At 40.1% G+C, this 20,765-nt stretch overlaps 3 protein-coding genes across 3 annotated transcripts in view; all 3 read left to right on the plus strand.

Moving 5' to 3' along the window:
* Positions 1-1,319: 1,319 nt before the first annotated feature.
* On the plus strand, positions 1,320-2,282 carry LOC130139942 (uncharacterized). The gene has a single exon (XM_056317946.1). It carries the CDS (start codon positions 1,605-1,607, stop codon positions 2,280-2,282), a length of 678 nt encoding a protein of 225 aa, XP_056173921.1. The 5' UTR covers positions 1,320-1,604.
* An 11,996-nt stretch (positions 2,283-14,278) lies between these two features.
* LOC115666822 (actin-related protein 2/3 complex subunit 5A) overlaps positions 14,279-20,765 on the plus strand; it is a 63,638-nt gene continuing 57,151 nt past the window's right edge. Inside the window, exon 1 of the mRNA XM_056318029.1 lies at positions 14,279-14,302. The gene's annotated coding sequence lies outside the window, so the exon portion shown is untranslated. The remainder of the gene's footprint in view (positions 14,303-20,765) is intronic.
* Positions 17,291-17,959, plus strand: LOC115666943 (ethylene-responsive transcription factor 2-like). Its single transcript, XM_030588170.2, has one exon. The coding sequence runs from the start codon at positions 17,291-17,293 to the stop codon at positions 17,957-17,959; it is 669 nt and encodes a 222-aa protein (XP_030444030.2).

A 20,765-nucleotide genomic window follows, 5' to 3' on the forward strand; every position in this document is an offset into this window, starting at 1 on the left:
GACCAATTTTCCGTCCCAAATTTGCAACGGATTTATTTTCCATCGCTAATTTGCGACGGAATTATTTTCCGTTGCTAATTTGCGACGGAAAATTTTCGTCGCTAATTTGCGACGGATTTAGAAATCCGTCGCAAAGTTTGTTGCAAATTAGAGACGAAAAATTCCCCGTCGCAAATTTCCGTCGCAAAATTCATGTTTTTTTGTAGTGCTGTTTCTGGCCATGTTTCTCCATATCTGTCCTCAATGGTGCCGTTTTCTTCACCTTCATTATCCATTCGACTATTGTTCACTGGTAAAGTACATATAATTGAGATAAAATACAAGTTCAATGAATGAAAAATAACAATTTATTGTACTGTTTAGCTTCATGGATGGGTAAGAGAGTATTGAATTATTTTGAAAATATGGTGATCCCCAACATTTTTGTATCTCCAAACTGTCAGTCATGTGTATTTCTAGGGTTTGGGCCAATATCTTATTTGCAATATCAATTATGCAATTAAAATAATTCTTGATCAGAACGATATTTATTCTGCTTTCCATTTCAAAGCAACAAGAAAACTATGCCACATCCGCTATTTGATAAATTAGGTTATCCCACACCAAAAACGTGGTCCTTTTGATGTGACACGCAAGCATATCATCTTTTCTTCCTATAAAAAATTGGCTTTTTCTTACCAGACAAATAGAAAAATGACTTTAGTATACCCACGAAAGATTCCTTCCTATCATTCGATGGCACCATCCATGACACAAATCATTAAGGAGCACAAAAATTTTGTTAAGAATTTCGTTAAAGAATTTTTCTTTAAAAAAAATGAAACAATATATAATGCCTTACATTTTTTCCACTGTCTCTTTAGCTAATACGCTTTTCATCATAATATTTTGACCATATTATGATCTATTTTTTAGTAAATTATATCCCAACTATCATTAAAGGTTACTGTGGGGCCCATTTTGACCGTATTCTCTATCTTATCCTCTTCTTCCTGCCTTCTCCACCTATGTCCTCCATGTTGGAGAAAGATACGATTTTATCTTTAACCTTGATTTGAATTGATTTAATCAAGGATACTCGGAGATAAAGTAGGAGAGTGTAATCGTTGTAATCTTGCTTATTCTTTCCTTTTTTGTATGATAAATGCATATATGTACAAAGTGAAGGAAAAAAAGAGAAGATGAAAAAATTGCCCCAAAATACGTCTTCATCGTTCTTGTTTCTCAACATGGTATCAGAGCCCTAGGTTTTGATCCTTGGGATACTGTACGTCGATCATCGACTACGGCGGTCCCGCTCTTTCTCTATTGTGCCGTTCGCCGTGCGTCTTACCCGATCTTCTTCATCTTTGATGCGCGATTGAACTTGGATCCATGTCGGATCAGAACCCTACCGGAACAATGATTCCCCACCAGAACCAGGGGGGAATTCGACCACGGAAGCTCTTTTGGAGAATCTGACTGCCAAATTAACTCAGATTCTCACTCAGAACCAAACGAACCCTCCTCTTCCATCACCAACACCGCAGAATGATTCGGTTTCTTCTCAGATTGCGATTAAATTAGATGGAGCCAACTATGGATTGTGATCTCAGGTTGTCGAGATGTACATCACCGGCAAAGACAAACTGGGATATATCAACGGAGACTTTCCTCAGCCACTGCCTACAGATCCTGGCTTTCGGAAGTGGAAAACAGAAGACTCGACTGTGAAAGAATGGCTTATCAACTCCATGGCTCCGGCGTTGATTGGCAATTTCATTCGCTTCCCAACAGCGAAATCTGTCTGGGATGCAGTTGCAACGACTTTCTTTGACGGAACGGATGCCTCTCAGGTTTATGACTTGAAGAGGCGTGTTGCTCGGATGCGACAAGGAGGAGGATCAATTGAGGCGTACTACAACAACCTGCAGGGTTTGTGGAGAGAAATTGATTTTCGCCGCCCGAATCCGATGGTTTGCCTTGTTGATATCGAGCGATATAATTCAGCTATTCAGGAAGATCGGGTCTATATCTTCCTTGACAGGTTGGATGACCGCTTGGATAAAGTTCGAGCGGACGTGCTTCAAATGCAGCCTTTTCCCACAGTTGAGCAGGCCTATGCTCGTGTCCGATGGGAAGACGTACGGCAGAGTGTGATGCTAGCACACGGAGATACCACACACCTGTCTGCAGCTATGGTGTCTCAAGGAGGCAAGATGGGACTGCAGATCTTCGACCGAACTCGAGACATACCAGCATTACAAATGACAAAGTCGGGTGGTTTGACAAGAGGAGGTTGACCGGGTGGAGCATCGAGAAGCAAACCTTCCTCGACAGTAGTTGGTGGCTGCTCTAATTGTGGGAGTGCGAAGCATACCCGGGAGACGTGTTTCAAATTGATTGGGTATCCTGATTGGTGGAAGGAGCTGAAAGCACGCAAACAAGTAGAGATTGCAACGAATGGTGAAACAGGGAAGGCATCACTTGTTACCGGGGAGGCTCAGCTATCACTGATGCCACAGGTAGAATCAAACAGTGAATCAATCACTGGAGGTGAAGGTAATTATGGTCATGCTTTCATTAGTAATTCTCGAGATAAATGTAGTCAATGGATTATTGACTCAGGTGCAACAGATCATATGACCTTCACAACAGATGATTTTGTCAGTTATACTAAACCTAGGCGGCAGAATATTTCAAATGCTAATGGGATTGTATATCCAGTGACCGGGGCTGGAACTGTTGCTATTTCCTCTTCTATATCACTATTGAATACTTTACTTGTACCATCTTTGTCCACAAAATTTATATCAGTGGGGCAAGCGGCTGAAGATTTGAATTGTGTTATCTTGATGTATCCACAATTTTGTCTTTTTCAGGATATTCTCACGAAGGAGATAGTTGGGCGTGGTACTAAAAGGGGGGGGGGGGGGGGGGGCTCTATTATTTGGATGACTTCAGTTCTGGGAGGGTGCACCAAGTGCGAGGCTTATCTAGTAGCAAAGAGAAGCAAATCTGGCTATGGCATCGCCGATTGGGGCATCCTTCATTTGGCTATATGAAACATTTACTTCCTGAATTATTTTCCAGTTTACCAGATTCAGTTTTTCAATGTCAGACTTGTATTTTGGCCAAAAGCCATCGTGTGCCATTTCCAATCAGTTTGAATAAGAGTAGCGTTGCATTTTCCTTAGTCCATTCTGATGTTTGGGGGCCTTCTCCCGTTACTGCAGTTTTGGGATATCGCTGGTTTGTTATATTTGTGGATGATTGCATAAGAATGACTTGGCTCTATTTCTTGAAACATAAGGATGAGGTGGCTAATGTTTTTCGGGTATTTCATAGAATGGTGCAAACACAGTTTGGTGGAAAGTTACAAATTTTAAGAAGTGATAATGGTGGAGAGTACGTTAATGAGCAACTTAAGGACTATTTTCAGGAACATGGTCTACTGCATGAGACGTCATGTGCTCACACACCACAGCAGAATGGAGTAGCGGAGCGGAAGAACAGACATATTTTAGAGACCGCTCGTGCCCTTCTCACTGAAGGTCACGTTCCTAAACGTTTCTGGGACAATGCAGTTGTGACAGCTATTCACCTCCTAAACCGAATGCCATCCAAGGTATTGGATTTCAAGACACCTCTGCAAGTGCTGTCTACACATGCTACCTTACCATCTGTCTTGCTTATTTCCCCTCGAGTATTCGGGTGTGTTGCTTATGTCCATATTTCAAAGACTCACCGAACCAAACTCGATCCCTGTGCGGTTCGATGTGTTTTCTTGGGATATGGTACACATCAGAAGGGTTATCGCTGCTATCATCCGGCTACTAAAAGAACCTATGTGACAATGGATGTCACGTTTGTTGAGTCAGATTTTTTCTATCCGAGCACCAATTCTTCCTTCAGGGGGAGATAGAGGAAGAAAGTGTGAATTGGTGGCAAGTTGGTGGTGTCATGTCTGGAGGACAAAAGGAAGCACAAAAGGTACAGCCCGGAATGAGCAACAACCGGCGAGAATGTCGCCAGAAAATGAAAAGCAACTAGTGGAAAATGGTGACAATGAGCAAGCTCTGCAACCGACAGTTATGGATGTACAAGAACCGAATATACAAGAACAGCCCCCAGAACTGAATATACAAGAACAACCCCCTCTCTCTTCAGCACCCAAATCTGACTCATCTCCTGAGAATATCCCTGAGGTAATTTTCCCTACTACTACATCTTGTTTGCTTGATGATTCTGATATATCTGTGGGATATAAGTTACCTGACAGACATAATAGGGGCAAGCCTCCGGACCGATACTCACCTGATGTTGGGGGGAAGAAATCCAAGTACCCTATTGCAAACTATGTTTCGACGAGGAGACTATCAGAACCATTGAAGGCGTTTGTGTTGAATGTATCTTCAATTCACATCCCGAGTGGGATGCAAGAGGCTTTGGAAGATCCTAAGTGGGTTCAGGCGATGGAGGAGGAAATGGAGGCGTTGCAAAAGAATAAGACTTGGAAGTTGATGAAGTTACCTGAAGGGAAGACGGTGGGGTGCAAATGGGTCTTCACGGTTAAGTATAAAGGGGATGGTTCCGTCGAGAGATACAAAGCACGGCTAGTAGCGAAGGGATACACGCAGACATATGGGGTAGACTATCAGGAGACGTTTTCCCCTGTCGCAAAACTTAACACTGTTCGGGTCTTACTGTCTTTAGCGGCGAATCTAGATTGGCCACTGCATCAGTTTGATGTCAAGAATGCGTTCCTTCATGGCGATCTGGAAGAAGAAATTTATATGGATATTCCACCGGGGTACACTTTTCCTTCACGGCCTGGATTGGTCTGCAAGCTAGAACGATCTTTGTATGGGTTGAAACAATCACCCCGTGCTTGGTTTGGCCGGTTTAGTGCGGCGATGAAGAAATATGGGTACATTCAGAGTGGTGCAGATCACACATTATTCTTAAGGCGTTGTCAGGAAAAAATAACTGTATTGATTATCTATGTTGATGATATGATTATTACATGGGACGATTCAGAGGAAATCTCTAAACTCCAAGAAAAACTGTCCTCAGAATTTGAGATGAAAAACCTAGAGGGACTGAAGCACTTCCTAGGAATAGAAGTGGCACGATCTAAAGGTGGAATATTTCTCTCGCAAAGGAAGTACGTGTTGGACTTATTAGCGGAAGTGGGGATGCTAGATTGTAAGCCCGCAGACACTCCAGTTATGCAGAACCATAGACTTGGGGAGTATCCAGATCAGATACCAACTAACAAAGAAAGGTATCAAAGGTTGGTGGGAAAATTAATTTATCTGTCGCATACTCGACCTGATATTGCTTATGCTGTGAGTGTTGTTAGTCAGTTCATGCATGCCCCTAGTGAAGATCATATGGATGCTGTGATAAGAATACTGCGCTACTTGAAGGGAGCTCCAGGAAGAGGAATTCGTTTTTTGAAGAATGGACACCTTGAAATTGAGGGGTTTACGGATGCTGACTGGGCTGGGAGTGTATCTGATAGGAGGTCAACTTCAGGATATTTTACTTTTGTCGGAGGAAACTTAGTTACTTGGAGGAGCAAGAAGCAAAATGTTGTAGCATTATCAAGTGCGGAAGCAGAATTCAGGGGGATGCACAAAGGTCTTTGCGAACTTCTATGGCTTAAGAGATTAATGACAGAACTCGGTTATACTCCTATGTCCGAGATGAAGTTGTTTTGCGACAACAAGGCAGCTATCGATATATCTCATAATCCTGTTCAGCATGATCGTACAAAACATATTGAGGTAGATCGTCATTTCATTAAGCAGAACCTGGATACCAAAGTGGTTCGGTTTCCGTATGTAAAATCAGAAGATCAACTGGCGGATATACTAACGAAGGCTGTATCGAGTAGGATCTTTTACAGTTCACTTGACAAGTTGGGCATCCAAGATATCTATGCACCAACTTGAGGGGGAGTGTTGGAGAAAGATACGATTTTATCTTTAACCTTGATTTGAATTGATTCAATCAAGGATACTCGGAGATAAAGTAGGAGAGTGTAATTGCTGTAATCTTGCTTATTCTTTCCTTTTTTGTATGATAAATGCATATATGTACAAAGTGAAGGAAGAAAAAAAGAGAAGATGAAAAAATTGCCCCAAAATACGTCTTCATCGTTCTTGTTTCTCAACACTCCACTGCGAACCCGACCCCAAAGGTTCAATTGCCTGCACCATTCGCTCGCTCCGCTGCCTCGATCCGCCATCATCGAGACATCACTCTCTCAGCAACGTCATTCGCTTCTAGATCCTGAAGCCCTCGTCCTCACTCGGTCCGGATCGTCCTTCACGGCATCATTGGCACCAACAAGTTTAGTATGTCGGAGCAGGACATTAACGACCTTTGAGACCACTTCTACTAGCAAAAGTGCGTGGAGCCCCATCACATCCGTCCTCACTGAGTTGGCCCACTCGTTGGCTCGGTCCGAGTCAACTCGGTCGTTGTCGTCAAGTAGCTATCAGTTATCGACCAAAAAAAAAAAGTAGCTATCAGTCGTTGTCGTCAAGTAGCTACAAGATGTTCGACGTATGGAATATCCTTCCTAACAAGAAATGGGATCCGAGAAAAACCGTACAGTCTTGGCCCAAGGATATCCGATTGGTACGAGCAGAGAGCTGGATGGCTAAGGAACACCCAAAAATTATTTCAATATCATCAGGCCTAACAAGCCTAGCATTTTGCTCGTCACGGGTCATCTCTGAAGCCATGCGAGAACCATGTCAATGATCATTTCTTGTTAAAATCGATTAAGAATAAGATAGATTATTGTAGGTTGCACGGTATTGAGATCTTTCACAATAGGGCACTCATAGATTCGGAGATTGCTAGGTTTTGGGTTAAATTGCCTTTGATTAGAAAACTGTTGAGGTCACATCCGGAGATTGAGTTCTTGTGGTGGATGGACAGTGATGCTATGTTCACTGCTATGGCGCTCGAGATTCCATGGGAGAGGTATAATTAAGGACTCTAACTTTGTGATGTATGGTTAGAATGATAACATGTATGATCAGAAGAATTGGATTGGGTTGAATACTACTAGCTTCTTGCTTAGGAATTGTCTCTGGTCTTTGGACATTCTTGCTTCTCGTTGCTCTCCTTGATGAAGTTCTGAACCATCCTCACCAAGCAGACCAATTTCGGCTCGAACTCAGCCATTCCATCCTTGCTGTATTGAGGTGGAGCTTCATTGCCAGTCGCTTTCTCCAACAACGAAATTTTCAAGATGCCTAGAAACTGTTGGTGGAACAAGCAAAAGCGAGAACAGAGAGATAAGAAGAAAAAGAAAGAACCAAATAAAAAGTGAGACACAAAATAGGATCCACATTTAACTGAAATTATGCTTGAAAGTGGGATCCATAGATGACAATATGGTCAAAACACCATAATGGGAAGTGTATTAGCCTGAGGGGGAGTAGAAAAAGTGTGGCCCAATACGAATATAATCACATCAATTGTTCAAAAGTCAAATTTATATAAAGGTATCGTGGCTATTAGATTAGAACATTGTCAACAATTTGTGAAGATGTATCGACCAAAAGTCAACAATTTGTTATTTGTTTTAATAGCGAATAAAGTCAAAGTCAAGATGTATCGACGCGCTTCTTTTCTTCCTTTTTATAAATAAAGTCTGGCATCTTCAAAATTCATTTTCCACGTGCTGTTTTTATTACTAAATCATTTGTGCATTTGTGAATGCGTTGAGATTCCTAGACTTGGGAATCCAGTCCGCCTAATAAAACAAAAAACTCCGAGTCAGCAATGCGTGTTACCGCACTAGTCACCTATAAAGAAAAAGCTGCCGTACAAGGTATTGTGATAATTTAGTTTGTCTGTATTTACTTTACGTTTTTTTTTTTTCATGTATTCGAAATCTTGCGATTCACGTGATTTAACTTTCTTTAAATGCAAAATACTTAAAATTTGACAAAGTATAAATGTTGAGATTTAGATTTATGTACAATTTTTTTGTAATCTTTTAAAGTTTTGAATAGCATCTTACATTTTGACAGGAAAATAAAAAAGAAATATTTTTTTTATTTAAGTGGAAACAACAAATCCTTGAATTTTTAAAAGAACTAATTTGGAGAGTCATATTCAAAGTTTGATTCGGCACGATGAATTTCCCTCTTTCTAACACGTATTAATTGTCAAAATTCTTTCATCCACACACCACATTCATAAGTTTTTGGCTTTCCTCATCGTTTCACCTTAGGTGTGAAGGGAAATATTAAGCGATGATATGTAACATGTGTTGTAGTCTAATTATCTATATTATTAGAGAAAATGATTGCCCACCTAGTCTTTTCTTTTAACGAGAAGAAGATCACATTCCTCTTCTCCACAAATGGGTGATAATAGTTTTCCGCGTGTGTATTCGTTTTTTTTTGCTAAAAAAATCACAAAAAATTACCAGTTTTTTTTTTCCACGTGTGTATTCAGTGGGTGAAGGGGTGTTGTCTCCATGTACTATACCCATCTACTGTCTCGATTTATCTAGCCATTACGTGTGCAACACATGCCCACAGAACACACAAATCGCAAAAAATTACCAGTTTCTCTTCCCCTCAGCTTCTCTCTCCCCTAGTTGCCACAGGACAGAACCACCTACACGCCCACTCCCGGCCGATGATGTCGCAGCCACACGCCCCACCATCCCCCCATGCATACTCTTCATCAGCCTTGCGGTGGTAGTTAGATAGAGGATGATCCCGGAAAGAATTGAATTTAGAATTTGCCGTTGATACTATGTAAAGTTTTGTAAGATCATTGTTGACTGTTCTGAAAATATAAATTATTAAATGAATGTGTGATTTGATATTTAAATATTTTAACAGCCTTAACACCATGACCTTTTAGTGGACGCAATGGCTAAGGTAAGAAAAGGAAAGAGAAATGGTAGCGTTTTTCCTTATGGGGTTAGTATGCGCGGACGTTGGCTTTTGGGAAATTTTTTTAGGAAAATGTAAAGGATTATAAGTAAAATGAGTTTTCCGAAATGTAGATTATGTTTGTTAAATTGTAATTTAAAAATCCATTGTTAGCAACGTGGGTTAAATATTGTTTCGAAAAATTCTTCTTGTAAAGGACTTTCTCTATTTTCTATTGGAAAAAAGGAAAAAAAAAATCTAACGCAGTGCCGGCTAGCTAGATCCAACGCTGGCGGCCGTCCTCTGAGGTCACATGACCTCAAGTAGACCCTGGCGAGTGCCACCTAAGGTCACGCAACCCTAGGCAACCTTCGCTGGGGTCGTGTGACCTTCGGGAGGGGTCGTGTGACCATTGGCAATTGTAGGCAATCGTTGGTCGGCCTAGTACAACTCACGACGAAGCTTCACCGGCGATCTACGTGGAGAAGATGAGCATTTCTTACAAGGGCAAAATCGAAAAAAGAAAATAATTGGTGAGGGCAATTTTTGGTTATTAACTCTAGGAAGTGGCCTTCCGAAAATGTTGAAAGCCAAGACAGCAAGTGTTGCCTTGGGCTTTCAACTTTGCCAAGGCCAGCATTTAGCCAAAAGGGTCCCAAAAAATTTGCCAAATACCCCCAAGTTTTCCCAAAGGGATCCTAAGGAAGCTTGAACCAAACGCACCCGTTACCTCTTTACCCATGTTTAGGATTTTACTCTACAAGTAACCATTTGGATGAATGATATCTTGGTATTAACCAAGTTAATCGTACTTTAAGAGATGGATAAATGGTCCAGTTCAACTGATTACTCTCTCTCTCGTCAATGTATAAATGATTCTATGAAATGGGTAAATGCATGTAGGTAGGAATTCAAAGGATGTGTATGAAAACGGTGGTTATATAATCCTTTATCTTATGCCGTGGGCAAAATCAACGAATTATGGATGCATTTGGTTCAGCATTCCCAATGAGCTTTCGGCCTCAAAAGCCTCTTGGGGAAATGCTGAGGCGTTTGGCGAGTATTTCCAATGGGCTTTCGCCCGAAAGCCAGCATTGGGAGTGCTGAAAGCCCAAGGCTAGTCCGAATCAGCTTTGAGCTTTCAGCATTTGCCTAATGTTGAAATCAATTTTTTTTCCTTCCCAAACTACCCTCACTAATTCTTTAATATTCCAATTTTGCCCTTCGTGACTGTTCATCTTCTTTGGATTGAGGGCGGCTGGCAAGAGTGGTTGGCCAAAGCTGCCCGTGGCCAAATCTGGACGGTGAAGTGCTGGCGAGGGGCCGGCGAGATCGCCTGACCTTGGTGATGGCCGCTGGTGAGCCAGATTTGGCGCCGACGGCCGTCACCCGAGGTTGGGCGACCCCCATCGAGGGTTGTGCGACCTCGACGAGGGCAACATGGGGTCATACAACCCTCTACAGGGGTCGCCCGACCTCGAGCGACGCCCGCCAGCTCTAGTGAGGGGTAAGCTTTTTTTTTTTAACAAAAAAAATCACATAGCCCTTTGTAAAATAAGATTTGCCAAACACTAGCTTCACAAATGATTTTTTATCAAACGCAATTTGCATTTTCCCAAGGTGCTTTAAGTTAAAAATATTTGGATTCCCCTGAAACCCCTTGGGAATGCTGAACCAAACGCATCTTATATATAGTTCGAAATCAACCCTTCTCACCACAAATTTTTTATGCAAAAATTCCATGACTAAATTACCTACCAAATTGCGATCGCCCCCTTTACATTCTTTTAAATTTTTGTTTTCAGTTGAGCTGATTTTTATTTTGGATTAGCTGGCATGCCAAAGATTATGTAGTCTCTATCAATTGGGCCAAGACAAGGAATCCGCACGAAAGAACTATAGACTGCATTTGGTCGTTTAGATTTCTAAATAGGATAGGAGCGGATAGGATAGGATATGAAATCCAGGGGATTTGCTATATCCAATCCACTATTTGGTGAATAGCAATAATAAAGCCTGATATTTTCACATTTTACTAGTGTAAATAAACCTAAAAATTGCATAAACGAAAATGATAAAAATATCTGAACACACTCTTACCTACTTCATTTTTATTTGCTTATTTTTTATTGTTTCCCTCTCTTTTTTAATTCTTTTCTTTTTATATTTCTTTTTTCCCCTTCCATCGTTCTCCAATAAAATTTTATTAAAAAGACAACTATACTAATATACCTAAAATATGTAATAAATATTAATACTAAATGTATTTATTTGTATATATGAAATTTATATTATAAGATAGAAAGAAATTTGAATATATAAATAAAAATAACAATAAATAAAAATGAAATTATCGTTTTTTTTTGTTATTTTGAATTTTTTATATTAAAATTCAAAATTATTTTAATTTTATTTATTTAACAATTTTTTATTTGAAAAAAATAACTTTTATATTATGAATATTAGAAATCCTATCTACCTTTATTCTATCTCCCCCATGAGATAATTTTATCCAGGTTCTATCTCTCATATATCCCACTTTATCCTAGTTTGGGCAAGCACCAAATATGGGATGTGATAAAAATTTATCATATCCCGAATTTTATCACAACTGTCAAACATAGCCATGGGGTTTGACCTACAAAGACGGAAAATGGACACTAAAAGTGTCAATAATATTGTACAAGGCATGGTTTTTTGTCAAAACTTTGCAAATGATCACTTTGAATCTAACACTTCAAAAAATTAGTTATTTAAGATAATTCGTAACTTGGCTTGCCAAAAAATCTTATGACGAGAAAATCAGCCCAAAACGACACCGTTGGCCAAACCTAATCTCACACTCTCTCTCTCTCTCCTCGTGAATCTTTATCCTCCCCAGATTCCAATCGCCATGGCCAACGAAGCCAAAGGTGCAATCGCTGTTGATCGTGACTTCTTCGACGCCATCAACCTCGCCCCAACCATGTCCACAGCGCCAGCCAACTCCCACCAATGGTTCTCTCCACATCTAGCCTTGAATCAAAAATGAAATTTGGGGCAAGGGTTTGGTTTGAGAAGTAATTTAAACCTAATTTCTCAATTTAACTGGGTTCGATTGTGTTGTCCAACGACGTTGTTTGCTTTATACATTAAGGTTCCGTTCGTTTGACGGAAAATATTGTGTTTTTGGAAAATGTTTTCCCGGAAATCATTTTCCTAGAAAATGTTTTTCCGGAACATAATTTTCCGGTGTTCGGCTGAAATATGAAAAAGTTTCGGAAAATATTTTCCGGTGTTCGGCAATGATCGCCGCCGGCTGTGTTCTTTTTCCTTCTTCTTCTCCGGCGGGTTGCCGGCCACGGCCACGGCCGACGTCCGGCGACCGGCCAGAGGCGAGCTCGAGCGTTGCCACAGGCCGGCGAGGCCCCAGCTCGCCCGGCCGGCGACCTGGGTGAGGTCGCCCGATTCGGCGACCTGGGCGAGGTCGAGGCTCGCCCGAGGTCGCCGGATCCGGCGACCTGGGCGAGCCTCGAGCTCGACCTCGCCCAGTTCGGCGAGGCCCGAGCTTGCCGGACGTCGGCGAACCTCGCCCAGGTCGCCGGACGTCGGCGAACCTTGCCCAGGTTGCCGGACGTCGGCGAACCTCGCCCGAGGTCATCGGCGAGGCTCGCCGGGGCCGAGCTCGCCGGTCGCCGGCCGCTAACCTGGCCGAGGTAGAAGAAGCAAAGAAAGAACAAAAAAAAAAAGGAAGAAGTCTGAAGCAGAGCTTCAGACTTCCGGAAAATGACTTCCGCTTCTCAGAAGCGGATGTCATTTTCCTCAAAATTGTGAAGGGTTTGGGGGTGGGGTGGGAAAATGTTTTCCCACGGAAAACATTTTCCGTCCCTGAACACCGGAAAAAGCGGAAAATATTTTCCGGAAAAATATTTTTCCGGAAACGAACACAGCCTAAGGATTGCTATCTCTGACAAGCCACACGAAATTATTTTCTTTTAAAAATAATGTTAGGTATGATTTTTCTGTGAATCAAGTCACCAGAGGTAAACAAAATTGGTCGACTTCAAAAGTTCAAGAAACAAATTTTGGTAGAATAGTTTTGACTCTTTTAGTGTTGTTATCTCACAATTTCAATATCCCCGTTATAGGATGCAATCAAAATGATCCAAAGTAGAAATAGATGGAAGCCAAAATCTTGAAGTTAGTCTGCTAAGCTAACTGGCATATGTTGGATATTTCCAATGATCTTTATCTAGGAAATATGGGTAGCGAATTATAACATCATTCTCCTAAGTTTCTCATACTTTTTTCTTCAAGTTAAAGCCTCAAACTTAGCCCAGAGTTGACACAACTGGTTATAGGCGCTTAGGGATTTTCAGCTCAAAACTAGAGGTTATTCATTCAAATCTCACAAATTACGTATAAGCTATTATAGATCAAGGTCACCAGTATGGCCCAAAGATATAGGCTTAACCGGTTCATGAAACCTGTAAGGTGTTCTTCGAGTCTTCAAGTAGCCGAGTCTCCATGTTTATGCCCCTGAATCAAAAGAAATAAATCCTCAAATGTTTGCATCCTTCATTGAGAAATGTGATGACGAGAGAACAATAACATCATAGGAGAAAACAAAGTTAATCTAGTGAAATATTGCTCACAAGATCCCAACGCATGGTTCTTGAGTTTCTTTCGCTGTATCTATGACATTATTGGAGATGCCAATTTAGTCAATTTCCACCCTTTATCATTAATTTAAAGCTGCCCACCCAAAATTCAACAACGTTAACCGTTTGCGGCGACAAATGTCTACAAATATCTTCGCTCTCCAATTCAAGTTTAAAAACACCAGCACGCGTGCCAAGAATTCAAGCCTGAAAAGTTTGAAATACAACGGGCAAAATATTTGAGAATCTTTGGCAAGACTAAAGAACAAAAATCAATATTATGATAATGGGTTTTATAATGCAGACAATTATATTATAAAATTCTTCGAGGTCAGCAAGAGTTCCTAATGAAAATAACGTCAATCAGCAAGTACCATCATCTGGAGCAAGAGAAAGAAAGCGACATTTTGCCTTCATTGAACAGGACCTTTTGGCGCAATGACCCATCTGTTGAGTAAAGGTATATATCTAGTTCACTTATGGTAAATTAAATTTAATAACTTCACATTAGAGCATTCTACTATAGCAAGTTGTGAACCTGATGGGGGGAAAATGATCATACATAATCCCTAGAAAAATTTACCATTATATGTACAAATGGTTTAAGTACCTTCGGTGATTTTCCTTTTCATGATCATAGATGTATTTTCCGCGACATGCTTAATTGAGGGGAATTTCTCTCATCTCAATCTCTAGTCTGTTGATTTCTTTAAGAGAGAGAGAGAGAGAGAGAGAGAGAGAGAGAGAGAGAGAGAGAGAGAGAGTGTGTGTGTGTGTGTGTGTGTGTTAATCCGTCGTGCAAGTCTGGAAAACCTTTTCATGAAATTTTCTTAGGCAAAACAAACACACCCTAAATTGTCAAAATTGCATGTGCTTGCTCATCATTAGAGAGGATCTTTTCCTTTAGGGAGAAGAGGAGAGGTTGAATCAACGATAGAGGTATATGCTTTAGTTACGGAAAATGAAGATCACATAATAATTAAATATTAACTCAACTTGAAATAAAGAATTCTTTTTTTTCTCAAAATAAACTAAATATACCGTCTTTTATGATAACGACAAAATGTCACGTCATGTCACGTCACACGAATCTATCTTTGGATTCCGCAACATTTCAAATTTGTCTTACATTAACAACCAATAAATGAATTCCATTATTAACACAGTGTATCGATATCGCGCTACACAAATTGCAAGAGCACATGCTTTCTTTGGACTTTGTTGTAGATTATTAACAATAGAAGTATATTATATACAGGTATATGTGGCATGTGGTTAATAATGTATTATGATTAATCAGCTTTGATCCTCATTATTGCTGCCCCACTGCTCCCCTATAAGGATGCTCGTAGACCCTACTCCGCTAATTACTTCCTGTCTCTTCTTCTGGCAATTCGTTGGATAATTAAATTAATGAATGGATACTCTAATTAATTTTGTATGCTTAATTCACTAGATAATGATATACTTATAGGTGTGGAATCGTCTTACTTCAACCCGTGGCCAAACAGCGACATGAGCTCAATATAGCAAAGAGCAAATCAATCACATTATAAGTGATTAGGACCAATTTAACTTCATGAAATGATTATTCACGATTATTTATGCTTAACGATCACGCCAACATTCCAATTAAGGTTTTCAAATCGGAGAACTACGTAAGCAGACAAATATATATAGTTCAGAGGACCCGATTACCAAAAAAAAAGTGTGGATGCAAATTTTACGATCGGTGCAATAAGTGAGGATGATATCTAAAATTGTCTCCAATCAATTAAGTGTCGTAACGACGGGAAAAAAAGAGAGAAAATGTCGGATCACGAATTCGTTCAATCAAAGCTTCAGATCCAACGCAAGAGTATCTAAGTTGGACGACATAATCGAACCACTGCCCTGCACATCCATAGCCCTAGATACTCTTCATCTGCAATCGAAAGGGAAGAAACGATCTACAGATACATCATATCACTTCATCTACGTATCCAAAACCTTTAGCTTAGGCCTAAAAAACCAAAGTTCAACCAAGGAAACCAGAAATTCAGTTTCGAAGCACGGGTCTCAGAGAAATACGTAAACAATTCCCCACGCAGTGCATGCAGATCAATTGAAGTATTTTGCAAGTTATTTACAGCCTCTTTTCCTTAGGGGAAAAATAACCATGTTGACGTACGGACGAGCTGTTCTCCAAAGATCTCTTTGAATATCACGTTGGGCGTTCTGCAAAAATACGGCCATCCCAACAATTTTCCGCATCTCCAGACTGTCGGTCATGTGTATTCTAAGGTTTGGGACAGTATTTTTATCTTGCAACATTGATAGTACGCCCTAATAAATAATGCTTGATCGACTCGATTTTTATTCTACTTTTGATTGCAAAGCAACAAAAGACCTTTATCTATTAAAAATCAAAGAAATTGCAGTCACATGTGCTACTGTACTTATCAGGTTCTCCCACACAAAATAATAATAATAATAATTTGTCCTTCTCAAGTGGAATGCAATCATATTTTCTTTTCTTCCTACATAAGAAACAATATTGTTTTTATCTTTGGATTCCGTGTTTCGAAATAACCAGAAAAAAATTTGATTTTAATATACCAACTATGGTTTCCTTCCTAAATAATTCAATGGCACGACCATCTAACCAATCATGTAAGGAGCATAAGTTTTTGTTAAAAATACTTTTTTTTATAAAGAAAATGGAAGAATTCATGATATACTTGATGCTTCATGATTGTTCGAATTTTTTTTTTCTTTAAAGTTAAAGCGTAAAAATTCTTCAAGTGTTTTCTAGAAAATATAAATTTTTCGTTCATTTATTTTTGTAAGCAATGTAAGCGATCGTTTTTAGAATTTTCATTCATTTTTCGCGAAATAATAGGAGCATGATAGTTTGAGTTTTTTCCTTAAATTTCGTTCCTAAAAGCTTGAGTTTTATGGAGAAAGGTTGAATGCATTCGGCCTTTGTCACCCATTTACGGAATGCATTTGACCTTGGTGATGAAATTCAATGTTCGAGAGAGAGAGGGTTACGCTTAGTGGTAATCTTATAAATAATTTGATGGGTACAAACCACACGAAACTGAACTGTATAAAGTGGAGAAACAAGATGGAAACAAATGGAGGATAAATGGCAATCAATCTTTTATAACCGATCATATTAGACACTTCATTAACGTTTACCAATACGATTTATTCTATAGATAAGAAGTATGTCATACTTGCTGAGATGGGTTTGTAAAATCGATTTATTAGGCAAAGCTTTCTAAATAAACGAGTCATATTCGAGAACCAATCACAATGTGACATATTATTTGGTAAATCAATTTTGTAGCTAGACTTAGTAAATCTAACTTTTCTCGGGAGTTTTCCTTTTAACAGTACCCAATATGTCGTTCAACACCAGGAGCTTTAAGAAACATAAAATACTTTCATACTCACTGTTTTTCCTTGATCAATTAATGATGAAAACGTCATCATTGCAATCATCAGTTTAAAAAAAAGCGAAGGTGTTACTGAAAGGCTCAAAGACCTACCTGTAAGTACTCCCACGCCCCGATGATTGCAAAAGGCAACCATGTGATAAACAAGATGAAGTACGAATATAAGAAAGGATGACTTTAATTAACTTAGCATAAAATGCGTATATATATACCGTCAAGCGTCGACTCTCACCACCCAAAAACAGCTTAGTACGCACAGAACCTTAATCAGTCCCTAACCTCGCATTATTCTCCACTATTCAGGATCAACATGTACGCAACAAGTTCAACAATATCAGATACAGATGCTGCTCTTTTAGAGCGCATCCGCCAGCATCTTCTTAACGACGATGACTTCGAAAACCTAGCGAGAGCCGCCGAAAACATTCGATTCCATTGCCCAGATTCAAGCTTCGACACAACTTGGTCGCCGGAGACAACAATGTCCTTTGAAGCGAATGATTACGACGGCGTGGACATCTATCATGACCCCCCGAAAGACACCGTCAGGTTTGAATCGCCCAGCTCGTCGAATGAGCAATCGGTCGTGGATTACAGAGATGTCGAACCGAATGAGGCACTGCTCGAAGGGCCTCACTACCGGGGAGTGAGGAGACGGCCATGGGGGAAATATGCAGCGGAGATCCGGGACCCGAAGAAGAACGGCGCAAGGAGGTGGCTTGGGACCTACGAGACGCCACAGGAGGCTGCGCTGGCTTACGACCGGGCCGCGTTCGCGATGCGCGGGGCCAAGGCCCGGCTGAATTTCCCTCACTTGATCGGTTGCGATGAGGTGGAGCCGGTCAGGGTGACTCGGAAGCGGCACCGCTCGCCTGAGGCTGAGAGCGGGTCGCCGGATCCGAAGTGGAGAAAGGAGGATTGGACTGGCTTAGCCGGCGACCCCCACGAGCTTAATGGCTATGTGCTGCCGTTTCAATAGAGCGAGACTTGAAATGCACAAGATTGAGGGGGTTTGTGAGATGATTTTTAGTTATTGTGTTAAGAGTATGAATGATATGTTCTTTCTCTGGAGATTTGGAAACGGAATTATAATGATTTCTTCCACCCAAAAAAAGGAAGAATGCGGAAAACTATTTTATGTCTGACTAGTGATTTTAGTAATTTCACTCTCTTTTAGCCCCACCTCTCATTGTACCCCTCCCCATCTTTTCCAAACAGACCATTAACGTCCTAACCCTGTTTGTTGAGAGTTAAGTACAAAAATAAATACATCGCAGTTTTCAATAGACCGACATTTTTAGTGATATATAAGATCAATTTAATGTAAATTAAATATTTCCTTACTACATGAGTTTAACAAGCACTTGTCAGACACTGATGAACATACAGTTCTCTTTTATTTGAGGAGTTTTCTCACATTGTGCTTGTTGTATGGAAAACTAGCCGGTTCATCCTTTTTCATGCCCATTTTTCAGATTTAGAAAATGACCAATGTTGAGAGAAATGACTTGAACTGTTAGAAATAATTAAGAGAGTCAGCATACCTCTCTTCATTGTGCATATTCTGAATTGATTGTGATTGATTGTGATTGATATTATAACATTTTGTTTCCAATATTCATCTTATAAGGCCTATAAGTAACTCATCTACTCTTCAATTTGATAAACACAGAAATTAAAAATGTTTCTTCCATGTATTCTTATCTCGGTATCAGAGCTATTCTTGTCTTAGGAAGTACCCATCAAGTTTCTCTCCATGATGGTAGTACATCGTCAATCGCGCCAATGGTCATTCTCTCACTGAACCCATTGTTCGTAAGTTTTGATTCAGTACCTTCCGTTGCCTCTTTTGAAAAACTAACACCACTATCAAACTCGCCACCCTCCGACAAGCCAAATCATAAAATTATGCCGCATTCCACTACCGCACGCGCCATCACACACTTCCACATTCCGCTGCATCAAGGATCAAGTTGCTCTCACGTGCCACACACACATCATCAATCATTTGTAAATGTTTTCACTTGTGTCATTAACACATTAACATCGGCCATGAGACTTCAGGTCATCCGACACGTCAACCGACACATTACTAGCCACGTCACACTCAACCGCCTATATGTTGTGTCAACATACACGTTCGCAGCCATGTCAACTGTCACATCAACCTATTGTCACATAACCTGCACATGTCAGTTGATTCTCTCTTCAGTAGACCGAACAAGTTCACTCTTCTGTCAGACCGATTCTCTACCTTTTCTGTCTAGTTTGATCATTTCCAGAACGGTTCTTGGAGATTTTGGATCGGTTCTTGAGGTACTTTGATGTGCTGGGTCTACTTTTGGCTATAGATTCTCCATATATGTTCTCAAAGGTGTTGCTTTCTTCACCTCTTTTTATCCGTTCTACTATTTTTTTACTGATAAAGTGCATATTATGAATAAAAAATATATACGAGCATTGTGGCATGTATTTCCATAGTGCTCGTTTTTTTCAATTATGAAGTATGGATAAGTGACCCTACTCACATCGGACCTAGTGGCCAGGTGGTTTGGCCAATAGCGGGCCAAAAAATATTGAATGGCGATGTGGGCGAGGGTTTCTGAGGAATACAAGTAGCCTCTCGATTTTTTTTCCATATTTGGATCCCATGGATCAATTTATGGGTTCAAGAAATTTCAATTTTTTTTAGAGGATGCAAGTTTTACTGTTATGTCACTGGTAGTATTCTTGAGTCTACAAATACTACTAGTGAAAATGACAACAAAGTTGTTAAATCTTTGGAGGAGTAGGATAGCAAAAATCATTAGATCCTACCGTGGTTTCAAAACACTTCGATTCCATTTATTCAACTTTAATTTGGTTGCATTAACACAACAAAAAGAAGCTCAGTTAATCTCCTTTAGATATTGCCCATCAGCATCAGCTGTTAGGGGATTTACACCATATGCATGCTATTCGGGATGAGTTTGTTTTGTCTGAGCCACAATATGTGAATTCTGATGTTTACACGTGATTGTATGCATTTTGCGCAATTTCTTATGGCACTAAATGATGAGTTTGAACTTGTGCTAGCTTTACTTCTCTATAGAGATCCTTTACCTAGCCATGAGGCAATTGTCTTGGAGTTGTTGACTGTAACTGAGTATACTCAACTTGCTACTCACTACCTTGTTTCTCTCCAATCCTACGGATGTGGTGCTTGCCACTTCCCCTTCTTTCTCATCGCACAGACCCTTTTCTAGGCACTCTTCACTGACACGGTCACTTGGCATCAAATTATTATCGACTACTGTCTCAGCTGCCTACAAGGATAGATAACCTATCCCATACAAAGGTCCTTATGCACGTCGATCCCCCATTGTGGCCACCATTGAGGGTTTCCCCAACGGCTTGTCCATTATTCTATCCTTAAAGGATCTTCGTTCCATTTAAGAATCTAGTACTTCTAAGTCCTCTCTTGCCAACACTTTTCTTTTGTTTGTCATTCCATGTACTTCAGATTCATCGTACGTTAATTCTACCTATTGCTATCATGTGACTTCTCGCTGTAACTTGTTTAAGTCAAAATCATTCACTTCACAAGCACCTATTATTCATATAGCCAATAACTCGCATATGGTAGTCATTTATACATGAAATATTTCAACATCCACATTATCTTTACCTAACACTTTTATGGTTCCTAAACTTTCGTTAATTGGAATATATGGGACAATATGTGAAGTTGGTCTTGACACTTCTCTTTTATGGTCGTTGTGTATAAGATCCGTTCTTTCTCTAGA

Source organism: Syzygium oleosum, unplaced genomic scaffold (assembly GCF_021117445.2).
Source record: "Syzygium oleosum isolate NSW1041296 unplaced genomic scaffold, Sole_v2.1 Sole_v2.14, whole genome shotgun sequence".
NCBI lineage: Eukaryota > Viridiplantae > Streptophyta > Magnoliopsida > Myrtales > Myrtaceae > Syzygium > Syzygium oleosum.

Excerpts from the sequence above, each read along its gene's own strand:
- LOC130139942 (XM_056317946.1), top strand. The coding sequence starts at position 1,605 with ATGTACATCACCGGCAAAGACAAACTGGGATATATCAACGGAGACTTT.
- LOC115666943 (XM_030588170.2), top strand. The coding sequence starts at position 17,291 with ATGTACGCAACAAGTTCAACAATATCAGATACAGATGCTGCTCTTTTA.